We start from the raw sequence: 26,211 nt of genomic DNA, 5'->3' as shown, positions 1-26,211 counted from the left end.
GGGGAGGGGGAAGAATAAATTTAAAAGGTGTCATATAGTGGCCGGCAATTATCGACCCTTCACAAAGCCTGTTTGATCCGCCAAAATTATACCTGGGAGGCAAGGCTCCAGCTGGAGCACTAGGACCTTAGCCAGCAGCTTAACATGTGTTTAAAAGTGAGATGGGTCAGTGTGAACCATACTCGGCTGGGTCCTTGATCCCCTTAAGAAGCAAAGAAAACGAGGCTTGAGTGAGGATCGGAGACAATGATCCCCAAGACAGTGCGGTCTGTTAATGTCGTCTCAATGCCTTTAATTGTAGATTCATGAGCTTCAACGGTCTTATTTGTGCTTTCTAAGGCAAAATGAATGGTGGCCAAGGCCTCTTCAATTGATCTTTTAAGATCTACTGGCAAACCTTAACGGTGTATCTCTAGTTCGCTTGCCAAGTGCTAACCAGATCCTCGGTTGTTAATGGGGTGGTAGAGAAAGGAAAAGGAGGACCCACCCTTGCCATCTTGCTTCCAGAAGAATCCTGCGAGGTTTCCGAATATGTTGACAGATTTCGGCCCGATTCCTTCTTATTTTTGTTTCTCCTGGGCATCTCTGTAAGATGAAGCTCCATTTCATTAAATTATTAAGTTTTATTAAGTGAATTCTAGGATATTTGGCGGATCAAACCGGCTTTGTGAAGGGCCGATAATTGTTGGACACTATATGACACCTTTTAAATTTATTCTTTTCGCCAGCTTGTGGCGTCAGAATAGAGGGTAAAACGTGTCAGCTTTCTAGCTGAGCCACCTCGTGCACATCCTCTCCCTACAGTACGTCACTAGAAGTCGTTCGATAAAATTCTGGCAGTGGAAGCTGTGATATCTATCTTTGAATTTTTGTGTATTTGACAGGTATAATTTATCACCAGTATTTCTAATGCCCCAATTATAGGAGTACATGGTTATTTGACTTGTTGAACAAAGTTTTCCCAAAAAATTCATATGTGGGATTTATTTCTGAAATATACAGTGAAGAAAGGCAAACCTGTGTGATACATTGAAATATCAATTGCATTTTTATTCTTTTAGGTGAAATTAGTAAATATTCGAAATGATGACATCACTGATGGAAATCCAAAACTAACACTTGGCTTAATTTGGACCATAATTCTACATTTTCAGGTAAGGGATTTCTGTGGATTGATTGGCTTGTGTAGTATTTTTTTTTTTTCTGTGCACAGTCCAGACAGATTGTCTCTCACATGAAAAACATAGGACATACGATAGATACACAATGTAAATACATAGACGCCGGATGAAGTATACGGAGTGTAGGGAAGATGTGTGGAGAGATCAGTTCAGTCCATAAGAGGGTCTTTCAGGGGACTGGTAACAGCGAGCAAGAAGCTGTTTTTGAATCTGTTAGTGCATGTTCTCAGACTTTTATATCCCCTGCCCAATGGCAGAGTTTGGAAGAACAGATAGCCTTGGTGGGAGGGGTCTTTGATTATGCTGCCCGCTTTCCAAAGCCAGTGGAAGATGTAGACAGGGTAAATGGATGGGAGGCGGGTTCGCGTGATGCAGTGAGCTGTGTTCACGAGTCTCTGTAGTTTCTTACGGGCTTGAGCTGAGCAGGTGCCATTTCAGGCTGTGATGCAGCCAGATAGGATGCTTTCTATGGTGCATGTGTAAAAATTGGTAAGAGTTGATGTGGTCATGCCGAATTTCCTTAGTGTCTTGAGGAAGCACAGGTCTCTATCTCTGGATTCTCTATCTCACTCCTGTATTCTGACTCTTTGTTCAAAATCTGACCCACTATGGTCGTGTCATCAGCAAACTTGTACATGGAGTTGGAGCCAGAATTTGGCACACAGTTGTGTGTGTATGGGGAGCATAGTAGGGGGCTACGTATGCAGCCTTATGGGGGTGGTGTTGTATATCCTTACTGATTGTGGTCTATGGGTCAGGAAGTCGAAGATCCAGAGGGAGGAGCCAAGTCCTAGATTTTGAAGTTTTGATACGAGCTTGGCTGGGATTATGGTGTTGAAGGTGGACCTATATTCAATGAATAGGAGTTAGGTGGATTGGCCATGCTAAATTGCCCGTAGTGTCCTAATAAAAGTAAGGTTAAGGGGGGGGGTTGTTGGGTTACGGGTATAGGGTGGATACGTGATTTTGAGTAGGGTGATCATGGCTCGGCACAACATTGAGGGCCGAAGGGCCTGTTCTGTGCTGTACTGTTCTATGTTCTATGTTCTATGAGTCTGACATAGAGTCCTTATTGTCGAGATGCTCCAGGGATGAGTGTAGGGCCAAGGAGATGGTGTCTGTTGTGGACCGGTTGTGGTGGTATGCAAATTGGCGATGTAAGAAGTAGATGCTTTGCCAAAGAAACATGGGTTAGCAGAAGTGAACAAATACATGGCTAAAGAGCTAGGCACTAAGGTAGAAGAGTGTTGAGAGAGAATTCTAGGATATGCTAGGATATTCTTTTTTTTAATAAACATTTTATTGAGGTATTTTTGGTTTTACAACAAAATAAACAATGTCCATGAATTTATAAACATAGTGCAAAAGCCGTCTTCCCCCCTTACAGGTCCCACTTTTACTAACCCCCTACTCTAAACTAAGCTAACCCCCAGCTGCCCCCCCCTCCCCTCCCCCCCCCCCCCCCCCCCCCCCCCCCCCCCCCCCCCCCCCCTCCTCTGCTGACGGTTAATTTTCCGCAAAGAAGTCGACAAACGGCTGCCACCTCCGGGTGAACCCTAACGTAGACCCTCTCAAGGCGAACTTGATGTTCTCCAGACAGAGAAAGCTAGCCATGTCAGTTAGCCAGGTCTCTGACTTCGGGGGCTTTGAGTCCCTCCAAGCTAATAATATCTGTCTCCGGGCGACCAGAGAGGCAAAGGCTGCCTCTTTCTCCTCCTGGAATCCCGGATCTTCCGACACCCCGAAAATCGCCACCTCTGGACTTGGCACCACCCTTGTTTTCAATACTTTGGACATGACCTCCGCAAACCCCTGCCATAATCCCCTAAGCTTCGGGCATGTCCAGAACATATGAACGTGGTTCGCTGGTGCTCCTGCACACCTTGCGGATCTGTCTTCCACCCTAATGAACTTGCTCACCCGGGCCATTGTCATGTGAGCCCGGTGAATGACGTTGAATTGTATCAGGCTGAGCCTGGCACATGTTGTGGACGCGTTGACTCTACTCAACATCCCTCTGCTCCCACGTGCCTCCTCCATTGCCGCCAGATCCACAGGTCCACTCCATCACTGGTGGAGTACCGTGCTGGCGGTAACGGCAGAGATGCCTTTATCAATGCTCCCAGGCTGGTGCCCTTGCATGAGGCCCACTCCCCCCACCACCCGCTTCCTGATCATGGCTATGTTCGCCGTCCAATAGTAATTACTGAAATTCGGCAGCGCATTTTTTTCGCGGGATCTTGCCCGCCCATTCAAAGCCAGTGATTACCTTATTGACCCCTTTGAAAAAAGGGCTGCGGAATATAGATGGGGAGACGCTGAAGCACAAACAGGAATCTCGGGAGGACAGTCATTTTCACTGTCTGCAACCTCCCAGCAAGTGACATCTCCGAAAATTGTCCTTCATTTGGTCTACTAGCCGGGCCAGATTTAGCTTGTGCAGCCGTTCCCATTCCTGCGCCACCTGGATGCCTAGGTACCAAAAGCTTACTCCTACTACTCTAAATGGCAGCTCCTCCAGTCACCTCTGCTGCTCCCTTGCCTGGACCGCAAACATCTCACTTTTCCCCATATTTAGTTTATATCCCGAAAACCGGCCGAATTCCCCCAGAATCCTCACAATTTCTTCCATCCCCTCTAATGGGTCCGATACATACAGGAGCAGGTCATCTGCGTAAAGTAAGACTCTGAATTGCATCCCACCCCCGGGTCAGCCCATTCCAGCCCCATGAGGCTCTCGGTGCAATTGCCAGCGGCTCTATGGCTAACGCGAACAACAATGGGGAGAGGGGGCATCCCTGTATCGTCCCCAGATGCAGCCTAAAATAGTCCGATGTTGTCCTATTTGTCCGTATGCTCGCAACAGGAGCCTGATGCAACAACCTGACCCAGTTAATAAAGCCTCGTCCAAATCCGAACCATCCCAATACCTCCCAAAGACAATGCCATTCTATCCGATCAAAAGCCTCCTCTGCGTCCATTGCGACCACTACCTCCACCTCCCTACCTTCCGGGGGCATCATGATCACGTTTAACAACCTTCTTACATTGTCCACCAACTGCCTTCCGTTAACAAACCCCGTCTGGATCTCCCCAATAACGTTCGGGACACAATCCTCAATCCTAGAGGACGAGAATTTGGCCAGCAGTTTGGCATCCACATTCAATATGTCGGCCTATAGGACCCACACAACTCCAGGTCCTTGTCCCACTTCAGGATCAATGAGATCGTGGCCTGTGACATCGCTGGGGGAAACACCCCTCTCTCCCTTGCCTCATTGAATGTCCACATCAACAGCGGCCCCAATATCCCAGAGAACCTTTTATAGAACTCCACTGGGTACCCGTCCGGCCCCGGGGCTTTACCCGACTGCATGGCCTTCAGACCCTCCGCTATCTCTTCCAACCCATCGGGGCCCCCAGCCATTATATCACCTTCAGGAAATTCAGCCCCTAAGAAGTACCTCATCTCCTCCGGCCCCGCTGGGGGTTCCGACCCATACAGCCTACTGTAAAACTCCTTGAACGCCTTATTCACTCCTGCTGAGACCCCAACCAGGCTCTCGTCCTCTTTACTTAATCCTTTACTTTCCCTATCTCTCTGGCTGCCTCCTTTACTTTCCCTATCTCTCTGGCTGCCTCCCTCTTTCTAAGCCGCTGTGCAAGCAATCTGCTGGCCTTTTCCCCATGCTTATAAATCGCTCCCCTCCCCTTCCTCAGCTGCTCTACCGCCCTCCCTGGAGTTAACAAGCCAAACTGCGCCTGTAGCCTCAGTCGTTCCCTTTAAAGCCCTGCCTTTGGTGTCTCTGCATACCTCCTGTTGACCTGCAATATCTCCTTTATCAGTTTGTCCGTCTCTGCTCTGTCTACCTCCTCCCTGTGGGCCTGTATCGAGATCAGTTCCCCTCTAACCACCGCCTTCAATGCCTCCCAGACCACCGCTGCCGGAACTTCACCCGTGTCGTTGACTTCCAGGTAGTTCTGAATATATTTCCTCAGCCGTCCGCACACCTCTTCGTCAGCTAAAAGTCCCATGTCCAGCCTTCAGTGCGAGCGCTGGCTGCTCTCCTTGCTAACTTGCAGGTCAACCCAGTGTGGGGCATGATCTGAGATTGTGATCGCCGAATATCCCATGTCCACCACCCCCGTCAGTAGAGCCCTGTTCAAAATAAAGAAATCAATCCGGGAGTACACTTGATGCACGTGCGAGTAGAAGGAAAACTCCTTCACTCTAGGCTGCCCATATCTCCATGCCACCCCCAATCTGCTCCATGAACCCCTTTAGCTCCTTTGCCACTTATGCGAATCTAGGCCCGGGATCTTCCCCAGTAACCTCGTTATAAACTCCACATCATCCCAATTTGACGCATACACATTTACTACTACAACCTGCACCCCCTCCAGTTTCCCACTGACCATAATGTACCGGTCTTCCACATCCGTAACTATTCTTCCCGCCTTGAACACCACTCGCTTATTAATCAGGATCACAACCCCTCTAGTCTTCGAGTCCAGCCCCGAGTGAAAACTTGTCCGACCCATCCCTTCCTTAATCTGATCAGCTACTCTAAAGTGCGTCTCCTGTAGCATTACCACATCCGCCTTCAGTCCCCTCAGATGCGCGAACACGCGTGCCCTCTTAACCGGCCCATTTAGTCCTCTTACATTCCAGGTGATCAGCCTGGTTGGGGGGCTCATTCCCCCCCTCGCTGATCAGCCATCACCTTTCTTGGGCCCGTTTTCAGCCCGTGCCCCACACCACCACCGGCCCGCCCCCAGGCAGCCTCCGCCCCCGACCTCCTTTCTGTCCCTCAGCAATAATCCCTCCCCCGTCAGCAGAACATCTGTCCCCCGCACCCAGCAAGAGCACAATGTTAACCGATCCCTTCGACAAGCATAACATCTGCTCACCCCCCACTGCGCTTCCATGAGCTAGCCTGCCCAGCTAGCTTGGTGACCCCCGCCCATGGCACCAGACATTCTCCCACCTATTGTCACCCCCCCCGCCCCCCACCCCTCATACACACATACTCAAACGAAATTGCCAACACAATTGCCCTCGGAAAAAACGATAAACAAAGAAAAGATCAAACGTAAGATCCAGCATCTAACAAACACACCTCCATCCCCCATCAGTTCCATCAGTGCAAATGTAAACTTTAACTCAATCAGCTCTGCAACTGGCCCCAAATCATTACAGAAGGCATTACAACTAACATCGAAAAACAAGAAACTATTTTAACGTGACGTTGCAGCAAAATTCAAAATCCTCAGTCCGCCACCAGTCCTTTCCTTTTCGCAAAGTCCATCGCCTCCTCGGGCGACTCAAAATAAAAATGTTACTCCTCGGGGGGGATACAGCAGCCCAAAAAGGGTCGACTTTATCTGATTGAACCCCGCTCTTCTCATTACCAGTGCAGCAGATAATGGGGAGCCAATGGATGTGGTGTATCTGGATTTCCAGAAAGCCTTTGACAAGGTGCCACACAAAAGGTTTCTGCTTAAGATAAAGATGCATGGCATTAAGGGTAAAGTAGTAGCATGGATAGAGGATTGGTTAATTAATAGAAAGCAAAGAGTGGGGATTAATGGGTGTTTCTCTGGTTGGCAATCAGTAGCTAGTGGTGTCCCTCAGGGATCCGTGTTGGGCCCACAATTGTTCACAATTTACATAGATGATTTGGAGTTGGGGACCAAGTGCAATATGTCCAAGTTTGCAGACGACACTAAGATGAGTGGTAAAGCAAAAAGTGCAGAGGATACCGGAAGTCTGCAGAGGGATTTGGATAGGTTAAGTGAATGGGCTAGGGTCTGGCAGATGGAATATGATGTTGACAAATGTGAGATTATCCATTTTGTTAGGAATAACAGCAAAGGGTTATTATTTAAATTATAAAATATTAAAACATGCTGCTGTGCAGAGAGACCTGGGTGTGCTCGTGCATGAGTTGCAAAAAGTTGGTTTACAGGTGTAGCAGGTGATTAAGAAGGCAAATGGAATTTTGTCCTTCATTGCTAGAGGGATGGAGTTTAAGACTAGGGAGGTTATGCTGAAATTGTATAAGGTGTTAGTGAGGCCACACCTGGAGTATTGTGTTCAGTTTTGGTCTCCTAACCTGAGAAAGGACGTACTGGTGCTGGAGGGTGTGCAGGAGATTCACTAGGTTAATCTTAGAGCTGAAGGGGTTGGATTACGAGGAAAGGTTGAGTAGACTGGGACTATACTCGTTGGAATTTAGAAGGATGCAGGGGGATCTTATAGAAACATTTAAAATTATGAAGGGAATAGATAGGATAGATGCGGACAGGTTATTTCCACTGGCGGGTGAAAGCAGAACTAGGGTGCATAGCCTCAAAAAAAGGGGAAGTATATTTAGGACTGAGTTTAGGAGGAACTTCTTCACCCAAAGGGTTGTGAATCTATGGAATTCCTTGCCCAGTGAAGTAGTTGAGGCTCCTTTATTGAATGTTTTTAAGATAGAGATAGTTTTTTGAAGAATAAAGGGATTAGGGGTTATGGTGTTCGGGCCGGAAAGTGGAGCTGAGTCCACAAAAGATCAGCCATGATCTCAATGAATGGCGGAGCAGGCTCGAAGGGCCAGATGGCCTACTCCTGCTCCTAGTTCTTATGTTCTCCTGGCCACCTCTGCGCACAGGTCCTGATAGATCTGCAGGATACTGTTCTCCCATTTAGAACTCCGTGTCTGCTTGGCCCACTGTAAAATACACTCCTTGTCCAAGTACCGGTGGAATCTCACCACTATTTCCCTCGGGTGTTCCCCCACTTGCGGCTTCCTCGTGAGTGCTCTGTGAGCCCTGTCCACCTCCAAGGGTCGGGAGAATGCCCCATCCCCCAGCAACTTCTCGAACATGTCCGCTATGTATGCCCCAGCATCTGCTTCTTCGGACCCTTCCAGGAGACCAACGATTCTCAGGTTCTGCCGGCTGGATCTATTCTTTAGGTCCTCTACCTTCTCCAGGAGCCTTTTCTGCTGGTCTCTCAGCAGCCCCACCTCCAACTCCACCGCAGTTTGATGTTCCTCCTGGTCAGCCAGCGCCTTCTCTACTTTCTGGATCATCCGATCTTGGGCATCCAGTCTGAGCTCCAGCCGCACAATTGATTCTTTAATCAGGTCCAAGCATTCCTGCTTCTGCTTGGCGAAGCCCTCCTCGATAAATTGCTTCAGCTGCTCTGTTGACCGCTGGGTCGACAAGCCAGGACTCCGGTCATCCGCCATGCTTTCCCCCGCTGCAGCTTCAGCCGAAGCCTTCTCTGTTTGTCTGTTTTTTCCTTTGCGAGCACTTCTAGTCCGCCTCCCCATGCACCAATGTGGGAATCCAATCAACATTTGCCTCTACCATCAATTTTCCAAATCAAGTGCGGTAAAAAATCGGGGGGAAAAGGTTCAAAGCTCCGAACCCGAACGGGAGCCACCAAATGTGCGACCTACTCCTTCATAGCCGCCACCGGAAGTCTCGATATGCTAGGATATTCTAGGGGGAGGCGGTGGCATGCAGGTATTGTTACGGGACTAGTAATCCAGAGATCAGAGTAATGCTCTGGGGACCCAGATTCAAATCTATTGGAGATGGTGAAATTTGAATTCAATAAAAATCTGGAATTGAAAGTCTGGTGATGACCATGAAACCGTTGTCAACTGTCGTAAAAACTCCCCCGAAAAAATTGTTGTAAAATCCCAACTGGTTCACTAAGTTCTTTAGGGAAGGAAATCTGCCGTCTTTACCTGGTCAGGCCTATACATGACTCCGGACCCAGAGCAATGTGGTTGACTCTTAACTGAACCCTCAAGGGGGTAATAAATACTGGCACAGTCTAAAACGGCCACATCCAATAAACGAATAAAAAAAAAAAATGCTGATAAGACATCTGAAAGTCGAGAAGGCATTTGATAAGGTGCCACATCAGAAGTTATTGTGGAAAATAAAAGCTCATGGTGTCGGGCTAACATATTAGCATGGATGTAAGATTAGCTGGCTGACAAAAAATAGGGAGTATTTTTTTTATATATTCGATGTGGGCATCGCAGGCTGTGCCATCATTTATTGCCCATCCCTAATTGCTCTTGAGGGGCAGTTAAGAGTCACCCACATTGCTGTAGGTCTGGAGTCACATGTAGGCCAGACTAGGTAAGGATGGCAGATTTCAATTAGTGAACTAGATGGATTTTTACGACAATCCACAATGGTTTCAAGGTCATCATTAGACTTTTAATTCCAGATTTTTATTGAATTCAAATATCAATTAGGGCAGCACGGTAGCACAAGTGTCCCACTTCAAGCTTCACGGCGCCAGGGTCCCAGGTTCGATTTCCCGCTGTGTCACTGTTTGTGTGGAGTCTGCATGTTCTCCCCGTGTCTGCGTGGGTTACCTCCCGGGTGCTCCGGTTTCCTCCCACAGTCCAAAGACATGCAGGTTAGGTGGTTTGGCCATGATAAATTGCCCTTAGTGACCGAAAGGTTTCGGAGGGGTTATTGGGCTACAGGGATAGATGGGAAGTGAGGGCTTAAGTGGGTTGGTGCAGACTCGATGGGCAGAATGGCCTCCTTCTGCACTGCATGTTCGATGTTCTATGTATCACCATCTGCAGTGGTGGGATTGGACCTGCGTCCCCAGAGCATTACTCTGGGTCTCTGGTTTACTAGTCCAGTGACGATACTACTACGCCACCACCTCCCCATAATGTATGCATAAATTAGTATTTTTCATATTGGTAGGGTATGATAAGTGGAGTCCCACAGGAGTCGATGATGGAGCCTGCATTAAAAAAAAAAATTCTATCAATGACTTAGGTGAGCTAAGTGAATGTTTGGTAGCTAAATTTGCAGATGACACGCTGTGAAGAGGACGTGGAGGTTGTCGATGGGCATAGAAAGACTGAGTGAGTGGGAAAATCTGGCAGATGGAATATAATGAGGGAAATTGTGAAGTTCACTTCGGCAGGAAGAATAAAAAGCAGAGTATTGCTTAAATGGAGAACTGCTGCTAAATTCTGAGGCGCAGAGGGAACTAAGTGTATTAGTTCATGAGTCGCAAAACGTTAATATGCAGGTACAGCAAGTAATTAAGAAGGCTAATGGAATGCCATCCTTTATTATGAGAGGAATTAAACATAAAATTAAGGATGTTAAACAAGTGCCGAGATCTGAAGAGCAGCTAGTTAAGGAAAGTTTCCAAAATGTCTAAAGTTAAAGGTACGAGAACAGAACACTGTTCAGTAAAGATAGAGCTGAGAAGAAGGTTGCAATGCCGGAAAGATATCTGAAGTGATTTTCAGTTTTGTGAGACTCATGGGAAACATGAGTTGAAATGACTATGGAAATTGACTGGATCTTAGAATTTGTGCACAACAATCAAGACAAAGAAATCTTCAAGGGGTTGGTGTAAAACCCTGGACTGGATTCAGTGTCAAACGTGGAGCAGAATCTTGAGTTGCGAGAGTCTCTTGGAAAATCTGGACTGGATTTCTGAATGCAAACTTCTAAGGGCAAGCTTTGTTCCGTGAGAAGATTTTAAAGCTTGTTTTTGGGAGTTGAGTTTGGAAACTCATATGATTACCGTCTGGGGGAAGTCTGAAGAGAAATCCACAGACACTTAACTTGGGTTCAGAGCGGAGTGCATGTATTTGACCACAGTATTCTTGTGTGCTTAAAAGGAACCTTTTGTGTTAATGGACCATTTTAGTTTAGGATGTGCTTTGTATTCTGTTAATCCTAAAACCTGTATGTAATTATTAAACTAAATGGGGAGTAAAGGAGTGCTGTACTATAATTACATTTTTCTCTGTTTAATATCAAATATTAGGGGCAGCACAGTAGCATTGTGGATAGCACCATTGCTTCACAGCTCCAGGGTCCCAGGTTCGATTCCGGCTTGGGTCACTGTCTGTGCGGAGTCTGCACATCCTCCCCGTGTGTGCGTGGGTTTCCTCCGGGTGCTTCGGTTTCCTCCCACAGTCCAAAGATGTGCAGGTTAGGTGGATTGGCCATGATAAATTGCCCTTAGTGTCCAAAATTGCCCTTAGTGTTGGGTGGGGTTACTGGGTTATGGGGATAGGGCGGAGGTGTTAAACTTGGGTAGGGTGCTCTTTCCAGGAGCTGGTGCAGACTCGATGGGCCGAATGGCCTCCTTCTGCACTGTAAATTCTATGTAAAAAGAAGTTGCGGTCTTTTAGCCAGGGTTCCCTTCTGGGATCTTTCCGTTCAGTTATAATGTCAACTGGGATTGTAACAATATCACCTGGACATTGGGCAGCACGGTTACACAGTGGTTAGCACTGCTGCCTTACAGCACTAGGGACCCAGGTTCAATTTTGGCCTTGGACTGTCTGTTTGGAGTTTGCACGTTCTCCCCGTGTCTGTGTGAGTTTCCTCTGGGTGCTTGGGCACAGTCCAAAAATGTACGGGTTAGGTGGATTGGCCATAATAAATTGCCACTAGGTGAGGTTAAGGGGATAGGTTGGGGTTGGGCCTTGGTGGGGTGCTCTTTCAGAGGATCGGTGCAGACCCAATGGGCTGAATGACCCCTTCTGCACTGTAAGGATTCTAAGGTGGAGCAATTTAATGCTTTAAAGGTCATATGGTGTATTTGAAAGGATAATGCATCCTAGTTTTATAGAATAAATCATAACTTTGGTTCAGACTGTTGCTGTGGAGGTCAGGAACCAGATTCAACAGAGTTGCAGGAGAGATGGGAATGGTTCAAATGTCATTGCAGCAATTAATTATCTTCCCTCATTAAATTGAGGTTAATCTTTATGAAATTTTAATTTAAAATGCAAATGGTATGGGCAGCACGAAGGCACAGTGGTTAGCATTGCTGCCTCACAGCGCCAAAGTCCCAGGTTTGATTCCGGCTCTGGGTCACTGTCAGTGTGGAGTTTGCACATTCTCCCCGTGTCTGCATGGGTTTCACCCCCACAACCCAAAGATGTGCAGAATAGGTAGATTGGCCACTCTAAATTGCCCCTTAATTGGAAAAAATAATTGGGTACTCTAAATTTATTTTAAAAAAGAAAAAAAATGCAAATGGTATTTATCGGTATTCTTTAGATGAAATACTCTGCGGTCTGTTATCTAAAAGTTCTGTATATGATGAAAATGTATCTGTGCCTCTTGCGGTATTGTATCAAACTTGCTCTAGTTTTCTCTGTTTTTTGCTTGCCAAATTGTTGGAACATATTCAGTATTTTTATGGTGACAAATCCTTTTCAGATGTCATTTTATTTAGGATGTACAGAATTTTTAGCGCCGGAAATGTTAGTACCTATTTTGTGGTAAATCTTTGATTGAATGTGCTTCAGGTCATTTTATCAAAGGTAAAAAAATGTATGTAGATTAAAACAATATCCCAAAATGCCATTCATTAATTCAAATTTAATTTAAGAAAATGAAGATATTATTCAGAGTTTGATGTTTGATAGTAATGGATAGTAATCAAAAATACAATTTAAATTCAGCTTCCGTTAAGTATAATGTCTGGGTGATACTTTAGTATTTTGCTTTGTAAAATGCGTCTCTTGTCAGTTGTTTTCCTGGACTGTAGTAGGAGGGTGTCATGATAGTTTGCACAGCGCTCAAGTGTTGTTGAATTGTATCTCACACTGAAATGAATGTCAGCTCTATTGTACAGGCTTCTGTGTGTGTTCTGCTAGCACAGTCAATCTGACGGATGTGCTACAGTTCCCAAATTACATTCTTCAGGTCTGAAATCTTCATGCTGTTGGTGACCATTGTGTGTGTTGGTGGCATGCTGGAAATGTATAATTCGTCAGTTTATCTCCATGGTTGAAATCTTTTTAAGTCGAGTGGGGGCGGGGAAATGGTTAAATCTTTACCAAGACACAGGTCTCAGTGTTTCCCAGACAAGGTTGTGCTTGAGGGATGAGTAGTGTTTATTTCCAAAGCTATGATCTTGTACTGGAAAAGAAATTCAAGATTTAATTTTCCTCTCATTTCACTTGTTTCTGTATAACCTTGTAAATAATAAACTTCAGTCTGTGCCCTCTACAAAAGTTGGCACAGGCTCATTTCAAAAAAGTGAAACTGCAGGGGAAAAATTGGGCCAATACATCCCTAAATAAATTAGTGATTTGTTTACCATTTAAATAATGAATGATATTCTAAATAGAGTGAAAAACAAATTTCTTGTCTGTTGAATGCGCAGAGTGGTAGTTTCACATCAAATAATTGCATATCTGCCAATATGATTTGCAGCATTATCTCTCACTTTTATCATGGCTTCTCAAATGTTGTGTGAAGTTGTGCTTAAATTTGGCAAAGTTTTTAAACTTGTTTGCTTTTATATTAAATGAATTAGAAATGTTTTCTCTTCAAAATGTCAAATGCTGTTTGCCATTTAGTGTTTGTGCGATTCCTCACTTGGTACGCCACAGTGAGTGTGCTGAATTGGCCAATAATGTAAAACGTTCTATTCAAGTGGCTGTTACTCATTCGTGAACACATGAGTTTTTATTTTGCAAATGCCATCCTGCATTGATATATCTTTGTATTTTAATATGTTGTTTGACACGGTGCAAATCCATCCAAAACGTTTCATGAAAGGGATACATGGCTGAAAATATCAATTATGAAACCCAAATTTGCTAAGCAGGTGCAATGCTGAAAGTGATTCCATGATGGGAATTGAATATTGGAAGAATGTTTTTCCATTGGGCATTGGCACTGCCAATATTTATTGTTAAATGTTTATGGTTTAGTCTGATCGATCCGCCTGATGGACTTGAGAATTTAGTCAGCTTCTTTCCTATGTTTTTAACTCGATTGCTTTCATGTTGTAGAGGTTTAATTTATGTGATTAGTGCAGTATAAAGGGTTAATAGAATGGATATACGACTTATGACAGATGGTGATGCACTATGGATATCAGTCAGTCATGTGTTAAGCTCTCACTCACCCGCTCTTGCTCGCGAGATTGGAATCATGCCTAGGAGCAATATGCCTACTTAGTAACCTAATAGTAATAAACTTTATACTAATAAGTGTTAAGAAGATAGCAGAATATGTCTACAGCCTGCCTAAAAATCAAGTCCCATTCCTAGAATCCAAGGTAGAAGGACTAATTTCAGAACATGGTGGCAGCCATCAGTGTAAAAACAACACCGGTGTTATTGAAGGAACCGTGGAGAGAAGAAACGTTTGACAGCAGCTTGTACGAAAACAATTTGGCAGACCAAGCAAGCACAAGGGAGAGAGGCAGTGTTGATCACCTGCCCTCGCCCTGCCTGCTTGATTGCTTAAGGCCCACTAGAGAGGTCAGCAGTGTGAGTTATAGAATTGTCATTTTCTCCATAATTGAGCACGGTCAGGTCTTCGTGAAAAGGAGCAAAAGGTTCAAGTTAGTTACTTCATGGGACCGGTGGCAATCAACATTCTCCTAAGGCAAGAGTCCATCACGGGACTCCATTAACAAGCAGGCGATTCAGTGTGCGATACGACTCCAACTCCAGGCGCAGAATCAGTCTAGAGTCCAATGTGACTCCGCAGCATCATGTGACTCCAAATTGGGTAGACCCACGGATGCACCACCTATCAGAAAGCCCACCAAACCAAGCAAAATGGCAGGAAACTCCATGCTGACAGTCATTTTGAGACACTTGCATTGTGGTGTGAAAACCCAGCATAGATGCCAAGGTACCCCACAGGGGTGCGGAATGCATCCAGTGTGGAAATATTGGACATTTCAAGCATCTCTGAAAATCCGATAATTTTAATCAAAGTCCGAAACCAGAAATGGAAAGTCAACAAAAAGATGAAATGACAGAGTCCCTAAGGGAAGTAATCCAGGCTATTTGTCAGTTACAGTCCAAGTTCAAGGCTTTGATACCACTTTTTAAATTGATAAATAATAATAATCTTTTATTGTTACAAGTATGAAGTTACTGTGAAAAGCCCCTAGTCGCCACATTCTGGCACCTGTTCGGGTAAGCTGGTACGGGAATTGAACCCGCGCTGCTGACCTTGTTCTCCATTGCAAACCAGCTTTCTAGCCCACTGAGCTGAATCAACCCTTATTCAATAACCGATAACCCTTCATCCATCAGAAACCAAGTTACAAGGTCCAGACAGAATAAATCTTCTCATCAAAGGCAGAATTATTGCTCCTCTTGACTTCGAAGGGCAGCAGATCATTGATTCTCTCTAACTTCTTCACAATTAATGTACATTCTTATTGAATGGCGATGTTGGCATCCTTTTAAGAATCTTAAAAAAACAGATGATGCTTATGATTTGAACGACTCGTCTTTCATGCAACAAACTTCTTCAACCTTTTATTTAAGAGCAGCAGATATTCAGCCTTCAGAAGTTGAGGGAGTTGATACACTCAGCAGTAAGTTTCTTTCTTTCACAGTGACACCATCCGCTAAACCAAGGGCAGATATGGAAGTTATGAATCTCTCTCAGTTCTTCATGAAGTAAGGTCAGAATGGTGGCTACAGAAGGCACAGCAGCAGACAATAATCCCCATGAAGACTTGCTCGACTTAAATTGGTGCTTCCTAGAGGTTGATGAGGAAGAATCCCCTTGTTGTACTTGTTGTACTGAGCGATCTCTTGGAGATTGAGGGTCTTAAGAATGATTCATTGATCCTGTTGCTGGAGTCACCTTATGAAGTCTGTCTTTTTGGAAGAACCAGTTGTATTTTTAGAGACTGAGCAGCATTCAGATCTTCATTCCATTGAATCCACTGGTGTTTGTTTAGCCTTATCTAATGTTGTTCATGAAGAATATTCCACAAGAAGTTTTTGGCTGAGTCTAGGTGAGAGTCCATAAAGGATCATGCTGCAAAAGAGCTGGTACCATGCCCAGGTGAAAGCAAATTGTCACCCATATCCAGCTGAAAGTCATCGGGTGGCTTGGTAGCACAATGGTTAGCACTGTTGCTTCACAGCGTCCGGGTCTAAGGTTTGATTCCTGGCTTGGGTCACTGTCTATGCGGAGTCTGCACGTTCTCCCTGTGTCTGTGTGGGCTTCTTCCCGGTGCTCTGGTTTCCTCCCACAAGTCCTGAAAGACGTGCCTTTAGGTAATTTGGACATTCTGAATTCTCCCTCAGTGTGCTTGAACAGGCGCCAGAATGTGGCGACTAGGGGCTTTGCACAGTAACTTCATTGCAGTGTTAATCTAAGCCAATTTGTGACAATAATGTAGATTATTGTTATTATCTTCATTTCAGAGCAGGTGTTTAGCACAGAAGCTGTGGCAAAATCTTTAGCACTTGAAGCTACAAAATCCTGTATAACAAGCTTGCCGTACTGAATTGTGAATAGTATGTGTGAAATGAGATTAGATGAAAGCCTTTGTGCCAAAATATTTTCAAACTGGCACTTCTGGTGGCGGCCATGGTGATGGTGTGTGGTCGCACACAGGGCAGCTCCTGATTGAAGGCATAGGAAAGTGCTCTATTTACCCAAAATCGGGTGTAACTTTGACGGAAAAGTGTAATTGAACGTCGGAGGAGATTTTCCCCCAGGAATGGCATATCTGCTAGTTGTCAAACCCGGCAGAAGAAGGTGAAAGATCTGGCCAAGGAGTGGGACGAGACCTGTGGCACAGAAGCTAGTGGAAAGATGGTGGAGGGGGAAGAATCGGTGTAAATTGGAAAGCCCCAGATGGAACAGTTGGTGGCCTTCATCAAGGAAGTGTCCCGCCAGCAGAGGAAGGAAATGCAGAAGGATCGACCGAAGGCCATTGAAGGGGCTGTAGCACCCCGAAGAGATCGATGGATAGGGTGGAAAAATGCTTGGTGGCACAGTGGTCGCAGATCCAAGAGATTGAGACGGTGATGTCAGACCACAATGATCGGGTGGTGGAATTGGAGGTGGAGGTGAGGCTCCTAGGAGACCGTTGCAAGACATTGAGAGCAAAGCTGGAGGAGCAGGAAAATAGATTGAGAAGGCAGAATCTGCGGATAGTGGGCCGCCTGAAGGAGTGGAAGGTGCGAGTGCCACAAGGTACGTTTCGAGGATGCTAGTGGGGCTGGTGGAAGAGGGGGTGCCGCCACCAGCCCCGAGGTGGACAGAGCGCACAGGTCTCTGAGGCAGAAGTCAAGAGCTGGGGAGCGGCCATGGGCACTCCACAAGTTTGTGGAGAAAGAGAAGATCTTGCAGTGGACCAGGGCGAAGAGGAACTGCGAATGAGAGGAAAACAAGGTCCGATTAAACCAGGACATTGGAGCTGAACTAGCAAAATGGCGTGCAGGGTTCAACGGGGCTAAGGCGGTGCTGTACCAACAGCAGATCAGGTTTGGGGTGCTCTATCTGGCGATGGGTTACTTATGAAGGCAAGGAATATTATTTTGAGACCCCAGAACCGGCCAGTGACTTTATCAAGGAGTGTAGGGAGTAGGAGGAAGGGAGGGAGATGCACCGTGATGAGGTTGGATAAGAAACATGGTCAGGGGTGGAAATAAGAGCCATCTTGGATGGGCCAGCTACAGGGTGAAGTTAACAGGGGTAGAGCGAAAAGAGTAGCATGGCGGATGGTAGAGGAGAATGGAGGCGTAAGCCCGGTATGGCGAATAACCCAGAACGTGCGAGGGCTCAATGGACCGGTGAAAAGATCTCTGGTCTTTGGGCGCTTAAAGAGTTTAAAAGCAGCGGCAGTCTTTTTGCAGGAGATGCATCTCCACGTGAAGGACCAGGTTAGGCTCAGGAAGGGGTGGGTGGGACAAGTTTTCCACTCTGGGTTTGATTCAAAGTCACAGGGTGGTGACCATTTTGATGAGCAAGAAAATGGGGTTTATGAGCGCGAAGGAAGTGAGGGACCTGGATGGGAGATACGTGATGGTGAGTGGGGTATTAAAGGGTACGCCGGCGGTACTCATTAATTTATATGCACCAAATTGGGACGATGTAGGTTTTAGGCGGGGGTTGTTGGCGAAATCCCGGACTTGGCCATGCATCAGTTGATTATGGGAGGAGATTTCAGTTGTGTTCTTGAGCTGGCGGTAGATATGTCGTGCCCCGGGTCAATGGGTAGAATACGAATGACAAACAAGCTAGACGGGGTTATGGAAAAGATGGGTCTTGTGGACACGTGGTGCTTCAGGAACCCAGGGGAAAGGGAGTATTTCTTTTTCTCACGTGTATAGGGTGTATTCAAGAATCAATTCTTTTGTTGTGAGCCAGAGGTTTTGGTTGGGGTGGAGGGGGCAGAATATATGGGAATAGTAATCTCTGTCCATGTGGCCCATTGGCTGGAGATTCGGCTTAGATTGGGATGGGAGCAGAGGCCGGGTTGGAGGCTCGATTCGGGGTTGTTGGCACATATAGGGTTTTGTGACAAAGTGTGGGCTACGATTAAAGATTCTGTAGAATTGAACAAAACGTGGAGGTGTCGCTGGCCAAATTCTGGGAAGCACTATCTTGTTCAAGGCATATGCGGATAGGGAAACGATAGGTGAGATAGATGAGGAGTACTGGAGGGCGCCCACCACGGAGGGATTGGTGAGGATGAAAAAATTGCAGGGGCCATTCAATAGGTTGACGACGGTTGGGCGGTAGGACAGATGCGTGGGGAAAGTGGGGTGCTGTATGAATACTGGGAGAAGACGAGTCGAATGTTAGTGCATCAGCTATGAAGATAGGCCGTGTCCAGGGAAATATTGAAGTTATGGACTGGTACTGGAGATGTGGTGTCGGAGCCTAAGAACATAAACAAGGCATTTAAGGATTATTATAAGGAGCTCTACAGGGCAGACAATGAGGGGGGGGGGGGGGGGGGGGGGGGGGAGATGTTTTTTAGATGAACTGGAGTTTCCACAGTTGGAGAAAGAAGAGGCAGGCGCTAGAGGAAATGTGTTTAGGTAAGGGACTTCATGTGGAAGGTCTGGAAAGAGTTCCCCAGATTGCCGAGGTACACCCTGTTGGAGCGACTATTGCTTCCGGATGTGGAAGGGGAGGGCAGGATCGAAGAATGAACAGGTGGCTGGGAGAGCAGGGAGGTGGATGGGTGGTGAAGATTAAAGAGAGGTGGGAAGGGGAGCTGCGAGGGGAGATAAACTGGGGAGTACGGAGTGAGGTACTACGAAGGGTAAACGTGACCACCTTGTGCGCAAGGATGCGCTGATGCAGTTCAAGGTCGTACACAGGGTACATATGACACGGGTAAGAATGAGTGATTCTTCCAGGGAGAGGCAGACAAGTGAGAGAAGTGTGGTGGAGGACTGTCCGCGACACTAACAAAGATAGTGGGGGAGGAGGTTGAGCCGGACCCTTTGGTGACCGTATTTGAGGTATCTGAGAAGCCGGAGCTGATAGAGTGGAGGAAGGCCGATGTTGTGGCATTTGCCTCTCTGGTTGCCCGGTGAAGAATTCTGTTGGAGTGGCGGTTAACAACGTCGCCGCGCAGCACGGTGGCACAGTGGTTAGCATTGCTGCCTACGGCGCTGAGGACCCGGGTTCGAATCCCGGCCCTGGGTCACTGTCTGTGTGGAGTTTGCACGTTCTCCCCGTGTCTGTGTGGGTTTCGCCCCCACAACCCAAAGATGTGCAGGTTAGGTGGATTGGCCAGGCTAAATTGTCCCTTAATTGGAAAATTTAAAAAAATAAAAAAAATAAAATAATTGGGTACTGTAAAAAAAATTTTTTAAAAACAACGTCGCCGGGGCTGGCGGCCTGTGTGGGTGACTTAGATGACTTTCTTCAGCTGGAAAAGGTCAAGTGCGAATTAAGGGGTTCAGCGGATGGCTTTGAAGCAAGATGGGGGATGTTTGTGGCTGTGTTTGAGGAGCTGTTATTCGCGGGGGGCGGGGGGTGGGAGAATGAAAAAGGTGTTAAGGGCCCAGGATTTGGAAAACTCCAAAGTATATGATGGAGTCCACCTGACGTACAACTGTTTCTTGATTTTGGTTACGATGAGCACAAGAGCCTGCCTTTCAGGTGTTATTCAACAGAGTTCTTCGGCACTTTTAATAAAAAAAAAACAAGCTTTATTCTACGAATTTAGTTAACATTTGTATAAAGACACAGTAAGAATTATTATCAACTACAAACATAAAACCCCCACATAGCTACAGTAATCTATGTATAAACCTTAATGAATTCCCCCCTTAACTGTTTCAATTCAATAACAAGATCCCATAAACCAAAACCCCCTTTTTATAAAACAGTAGGTAAATATAATCATTAGGTTTCTTCCTTGGAATAACTCTTAAAAATTGAAAATAGAGCAACAGGCCAAGATACTTCTGTCTAAGTACAGCAGCCAAATGTGAAAAACGAAAGTAAAAACTCAGAACCACAAACCAGCTCCAAACCAAAATGAAAGTAAAACCAACTCCCAGAGCTACAGCCCAGCTACATCCACACAATGACATCACTGAAGCCATGTGATAAGGCAAAGACATTTCTTAAAGGGACACTCACATGACAAAGGGAACAATTTGTACAAACTGTATCATTATGTGTTGGGGAGTTTGCTCCCCGAATTGTTTGTTTTCTAACCTTTTATATAAGTTTGGAATAAAATACATTAAAAAAAGTATTTTCAAACTTTTCCTTGGCTAAACATATATCCATTGATGTACGTTACATGAAAAATTGTGATATTGCAGCATAATTGTGTAATTTACACTTCATGTTCTGATTTTGAGGGTCGACTCTTTAAATTGGAAGAGAAAACAACAATTATATAGTCTCTTTCATATCTTCAGGATGTTGCAAAGTGCTCCACAATCAAATGGATTACTTCTGAAGTAGAGTCATTGTTGTTTTGTAAGCAAACAGATTAACCAAATCCCACATGGTGAAGCCCTATGAATAGCATGTGAGACAAATAACCAAGCTCTGCCTGGATCAGCATAGATCGTTATCAAGCATGCAATCATCTCGAGTCCACAGTGCTGTATACCAATAAATCATGTTCCTGTTCTCTTGACTTACCTGCCCAACATATTTGTTTCACTGTATGATTTGTAAATTGTTATGCACTTCATCAATTGTATGTTGGTAGCTTTACCATATTTGCACGAGGTTGAAGGCTAAAAGGCTTCTGCGTTGGGACAAAATAGTAGAATGACTATCTATGGACCTGGATGCAGTCCAGCAGAAGGAGCACTTGGATCAAATACAGAAGGGTGGTATCTCCTAATTAAATCACATCAGCATAAGTCATTAACTTTTAAGCAGAAAAGGAAAATGGGAAGGAAATAAAAAGTTAAAACTGTGGCCAGTTATTCCAAGGGAGATGATTGTCACTTGTGAGATTGAATATATTACCACTCTCTTGCTTTTTGATTAATGTCTCTGTTTTATTGGATAACTTAATTGAATATGACTGCTCCTCCTGGACCCACATTAAAAAAAACACTCTGCTGCCAGCTCCTGCTGACATGTCTCCTGATTGCTACTCCCACAAATATCTCAGACTCCTCTGAAAATCTTGACATTCACTCCCAAGCTGAACTGGCACCTGTAAATTGGTGGGCCGACCTCATTAGGTGCAAATAATATGCATTACCACAGGTAAGGTGTGATCTAATTTGCATTGGCTCAATATTCAGGTAGATTAAAGTCCTTTTAGATAGCAATTCATTCATTAATTTATGCTCTGTTGAAGGCAGGTCCTTGGCTCATTGTTTGCTGATGCTACATCCTGATCTATTTTCTTGGCAGCTTTTTGTCAGTTCTAGGTTATCATTGCCTTCCATTCCCAGGAGCAGGCAATGGAAGCAGGTCTCAAATCTACCTCACTCACAGAAGCAGGCAGTGGAGGCAGGTCCCAAATCGACCTAAGTCAGAACCGAAACCAAACAGTGCTGTTGGTGTCATTTTGAATGTTAACCATCTAGCCAACTGAGCTAACCAGGCCACTTTGTACTAAAGATGAATAATTTGAGTATCTTATCCCCAGATTGCAACATGCTTTGACAGAAATGTTGCCGGCCAGTGTTATTGATCTCCAGAATTTAGTGTGGAAGATCTGGTAACACTAATTCAGAGCCGAGGCTGGGAAAGGACTTAGAATCATAGAAACCCCACGATGCGGAAGGAGGCCATTTGGCCATCGAGTCTGCTCTGATCCTCTGAAAGTGCAGACTGGAATCAGGATCCACCCTATCCCAATAATCCCACCTAACCTTTTTGGACACTAAGGGACAATTTAGCATGGCCAATTCACCTAACCTGCACATCTTTGGACTGTGGGAGGAAATTGGAGCACCCAGAGAAAACCCACGCAGACATGGGGAGAAAGTGCAAACTCCACACAGGCAGTCACCTGAGGCTGGAATTGAACCCGGGTCCCTGCCGCTGTGAGGCAGTGGTGCTTGCCACAGTGCCAAGATCATTGACTCCCTATTTGCCACATCACCCAACGTGCATTGACATTAAGGTGACCTGAGGAATTTTTTTTTTTAATCCAATGAGTGATTAGGATTTGGAATGCTATGTCTGGTAAGTTGATGGAAACAGACTCGATAGAAGCTTTTACTAGGAGCGATAAGCACTTTAAGGAGAAAAATAATTGCAAGGTTATGGGGAAAGAGTCAGTTGGGAGTGGAATGAAATGGGCTGCTGTTTGAAGGAGCTGGTGTAGACTTGAGGGACCAAAGTTCCCCTCCTATGCTATACTATTCTATCGGAGCTATTGTACAAAGGGAAAATTAAACCATGACCGCCTTCCCACACCACAATAATTCTGTGTTATGAATAGTGTCTTCAATCAGGTCTTTGCTTCAATAAAATCTGATTTCTATGATGACCTAGTACAATTAACTAGGATGATTGGATCACTCTCTAAATTGTAATAACTTGACAGCACTAATTTTGACCTACCTGAGAGACAGTGGTGGACTGGGATGTCACTGAATCAATAATCCAGAGTTCCAGGCGAATGCTCTGGGTTCAAACTCCATGGCAGCTGCTGGAATTTAAATTAATTGAATTCAAGTTATAAAAGTATGGATTTGAGAGCTTGTCTCCGTAATGGTACCATTAAACTATCATCCGATTCATTAATATCCTTCAGGGAAAGAAACCTGCTGTCACTATCTGATCTGGCCTAGGCTTCAGAGAAACTGGTTGATTCTTTTTCTTTTAAATGATTTTTATTGAGTTTTTAGTATACAAAACAAATATAAATATGACCAAACATTGGGAGTTAAAAAAGAGAAAATAAGAAGTAAAACTAAAACTACTTACATACAGATCCGTTTCAACTATTTATGTAGATATATCATAGTTTCTCATTTTTTAAATTCCCTCCTTGCAGTGTTTGCAGTTGCAATTGAGTTCCCCTACATTTTGTTTCCCACCGATTGTTCCTTTGCTTTTCTTCCCTTTGGTTCAGGTTGTTGTTACACCTGCTTCCCCACCCCCTCCCCTTGTGTTTCCTGCTTCTCTTGTTGGGCTTGGGTGAGTTCCATGTTCCCCCAACACCCCCCCCCCCCCCTCCTTACTGTGTTGTCGTGGTTACCCCCTCCTGATCTTTGGCTTCCTAGTTGTTGGCTACGAAAAGGTCTTGGAGCAATGTTTTTTGGAAGCCTTCTTCCGACCCTCGGGATGGCAAATTTGATTTGCTCCATTTGGAGAAATTCCGACAGGTTGGACAGTCAAACTGCAGTTTTGTGTGGTACTGCTGTCTGCCAGCTGAGCAGGATTCTCTGGTGGGCATTGGCCCTCCTCCACATGAATAGATCTGGCTGTCCTGATACCCTGATGACTGCCACTGTCGGACATGGCTATACCCTCGTCCCCATTACCTTGGACATTGCCTCGAAGAAGGCTGTCCAGAATCCAGTGAGTCTGGCACAAGACCAAAACATGGGGGTGGTTGGTCAGGCCTCCTTGACACCATTCCCATCTATCGTCCTCCGGGAGGAACCTACTCATTTGGGTTCTGGATAAGTGGGCTCTGTGTACCACTTTTAGCTGCATTAGATTTAGCCTTGTGCATGTGGAGGTGGAGTTGACCCTGAGCAGTGCTTCGCTCCAGCGTCCCCACCCTATTTAAAATCCCATGTCCTCTTCCCACTTCTCCCTTGTCTCTTCAAGTTGGAAGTTGGCATCCCTTAGCAGTTGCTCGTACATCTCACCACAGTTCCCTTTTCCTAAGATGGCCCTGTTCAGCAGGCCATCCAACAGTGATTATCATGGTGGTAATGGGTACGTCCTTGTTTCCCTCCGAGATGTAGAGGAGCAGGTCATCTGCATAGAATGAGACTCTGCTCCCTGTCTCCTCTCAGGATCCATTTCCAACTCTTTGCCACCCTAAGCATGATCGCTAATGGTTTGATTGCTGGGGCGAACAGCAGCAGGGATAATGGGCATCCCTGCCTCTTTGCAGCTGGTAATACTTAGAGCTGGTGGTATTTGTCCGTAAGCTCGCCGTGGGAGCGTTGCACAGGAGTTTCTTCCAGGCGGTGAAGCCTGTTTTTAGCCCAAATCGTTCAGTACCTCTATGAGGTACTTCCATTCGATTCTGTCAAAAGCGTTTTCAGCGTCCAGGGAGATGATGGGGTCACAATCATTTTCAGCAGTCACCTGATGTTCTATGTTAGCTGTCTACCCTTAACAAAGCCCATTTGGTCTTCTGCAGCCACCTTTGGTACGCAGTCTTCCAGCCGTTTGGCTAAGATCTTGGCCAGTATTTTTGCGTCAACATTTAGCAGTGAGATTGGTCTGTAGGAAACGCATTCTTTTGGGTCTGTGTATTTTTTAGGTATCAGCGAGATTGAGGCTTGTGCTAGCATAGGCGGCAGTGTGCCCCTCGCCAGCGAGTCTGTGAGCATCTCCCGCAGGTGCAGGGCCAGTGCTGTCACAAATCTTTTGTAGACATCCGCCGGGAAACCGTCTGGTCCCGGTGCCTTCCCCACCTGCATGGAGCTAATATTCTCCATGACCTCTCCCAGGTCTAACTGTGCTTCCAAGTCCCGTTTCCTGTGCTCTCCTACAAGTGGCATGTCCAGTCCATCATGGAACTGCTTCATCCCTGCGTCCCCAAGGGGGCTCCGAGGTGTGCAGCCCCTGGTAGAAGATCTTAAACGCTTTGTTGACCTTGTCCAGTGCTGCTACTAAGGTGCCTCTGCTGTCTGTGATCTGTGCAATTTCCCGCGTGGCTGCCTGCTTTCTCAGCTGGTGAGCCAGCAGGCGGCTTGCCTTGTCTCAATGCTCGTACAGGGTCCCCTGTGCCTGCGGAGTTGGTGCACTGCTTTCCCCGTAGAGAGTAGGTCAAAGTCCATCTGTAGTTTTTTTCCTCTCCGCCAGGAGCTCTATGGTCGGGGTCTCGGAGTATTTATGGTCTGCCTCCAGTATGGAGTCGACTAACTGTTGCCTAGCCACCCTCTCTTCCTTATCTCTTTGTGCTTTAAGCGATAACATCACCACTGATCACAGCCTTCAGCGCCTCACAGAACCTCCCCGCTCTGGTTGTTAGTAGTATACTCATCTATGGCCTGTGATATGTTCTTGCAAAAGGATTTGTTGGCGAGGAGGGCCTTGACCAACCTCCATGGAGAGTGTTGGGTACGGCCCGTCTCCAACCTCATATCCATGTAATGTCGAGCGTGGTCGGAGATTACGATCGCAGAGTATTCCGCCCTGACCAGCCCTGGAAACACCGATTTTTCTCATTGCAACGAAGTTGATCCTTGAGTAGATATTATGCACTTGGGAGAAGGAGAACTCCTTCTCCCCTGGGTGGGTGAATTGTCATTGGTCCACAGTGCCACCTTTTCCATAAATAGGCTGAGTTCCATGATCAGTCGGTGCATGTCTGTGTCTGTCTTCCTTATAAACTCCGTGTCATCCCAGTTGGGAGCATACACGCTAACGAGGATTACCTGTGTCCCATCTAGGACATTGCTGACCATAACATACAGTCCTTCTGGGTCCGTAACCATCTTTGTCGCTGTGAACATCATCCTCTTATTTAGCAAAATGGCTACCCTCTGGCTCTTGTCCCATAGCAGGAATGATAGCTCTGTCCCACCCAGTCCTTCTTTACCCGCAGTCGGTCCTTCTCCCTCAGGTGCATCTCTTGGAGGAAGACTAT

General features: G+C 45.9%; 1 protein-coding gene across 5 annotated transcripts in view; it reads left to right on the top strand.

The window, feature by feature from the left end:
• Window positions 1-26,211, top strand: part of macf1a (microtubule actin crosslinking factor 1a) — an 837,043-nt gene that overhangs the window by 384,852 nt on the left and 425,980 nt on the right. For all 5 annotated transcript variants that reach the window (XM_038800586.1, XM_038800577.1, XM_038800561.1 and 2 more), the window contains exon 5: window positions 1,062-1,154. In XM_038800586.1, coding sequence (XP_038656514.1) covers window positions 1,062-1,154 — 93 coding nt within the window. The remainder of the gene's footprint in view (window positions 1-1,061; window positions 1,155-26,211) is intronic.

Source organism: Scyliorhinus canicula, chromosome 1 (genome assembly GCF_902713615.1).
Source record: "Scyliorhinus canicula chromosome 1, sScyCan1.1, whole genome shotgun sequence".
In the NCBI taxonomy this organism is placed as follows: Eukaryota; Metazoa; Chordata; class Chondrichthyes; order Carcharhiniformes; family Scyliorhinidae; genus Scyliorhinus; species Scyliorhinus canicula.
Note: the sequence above shows the minus strand (reverse complement) of the source record. Positions and strands in the feature narration are given on the sequence as shown.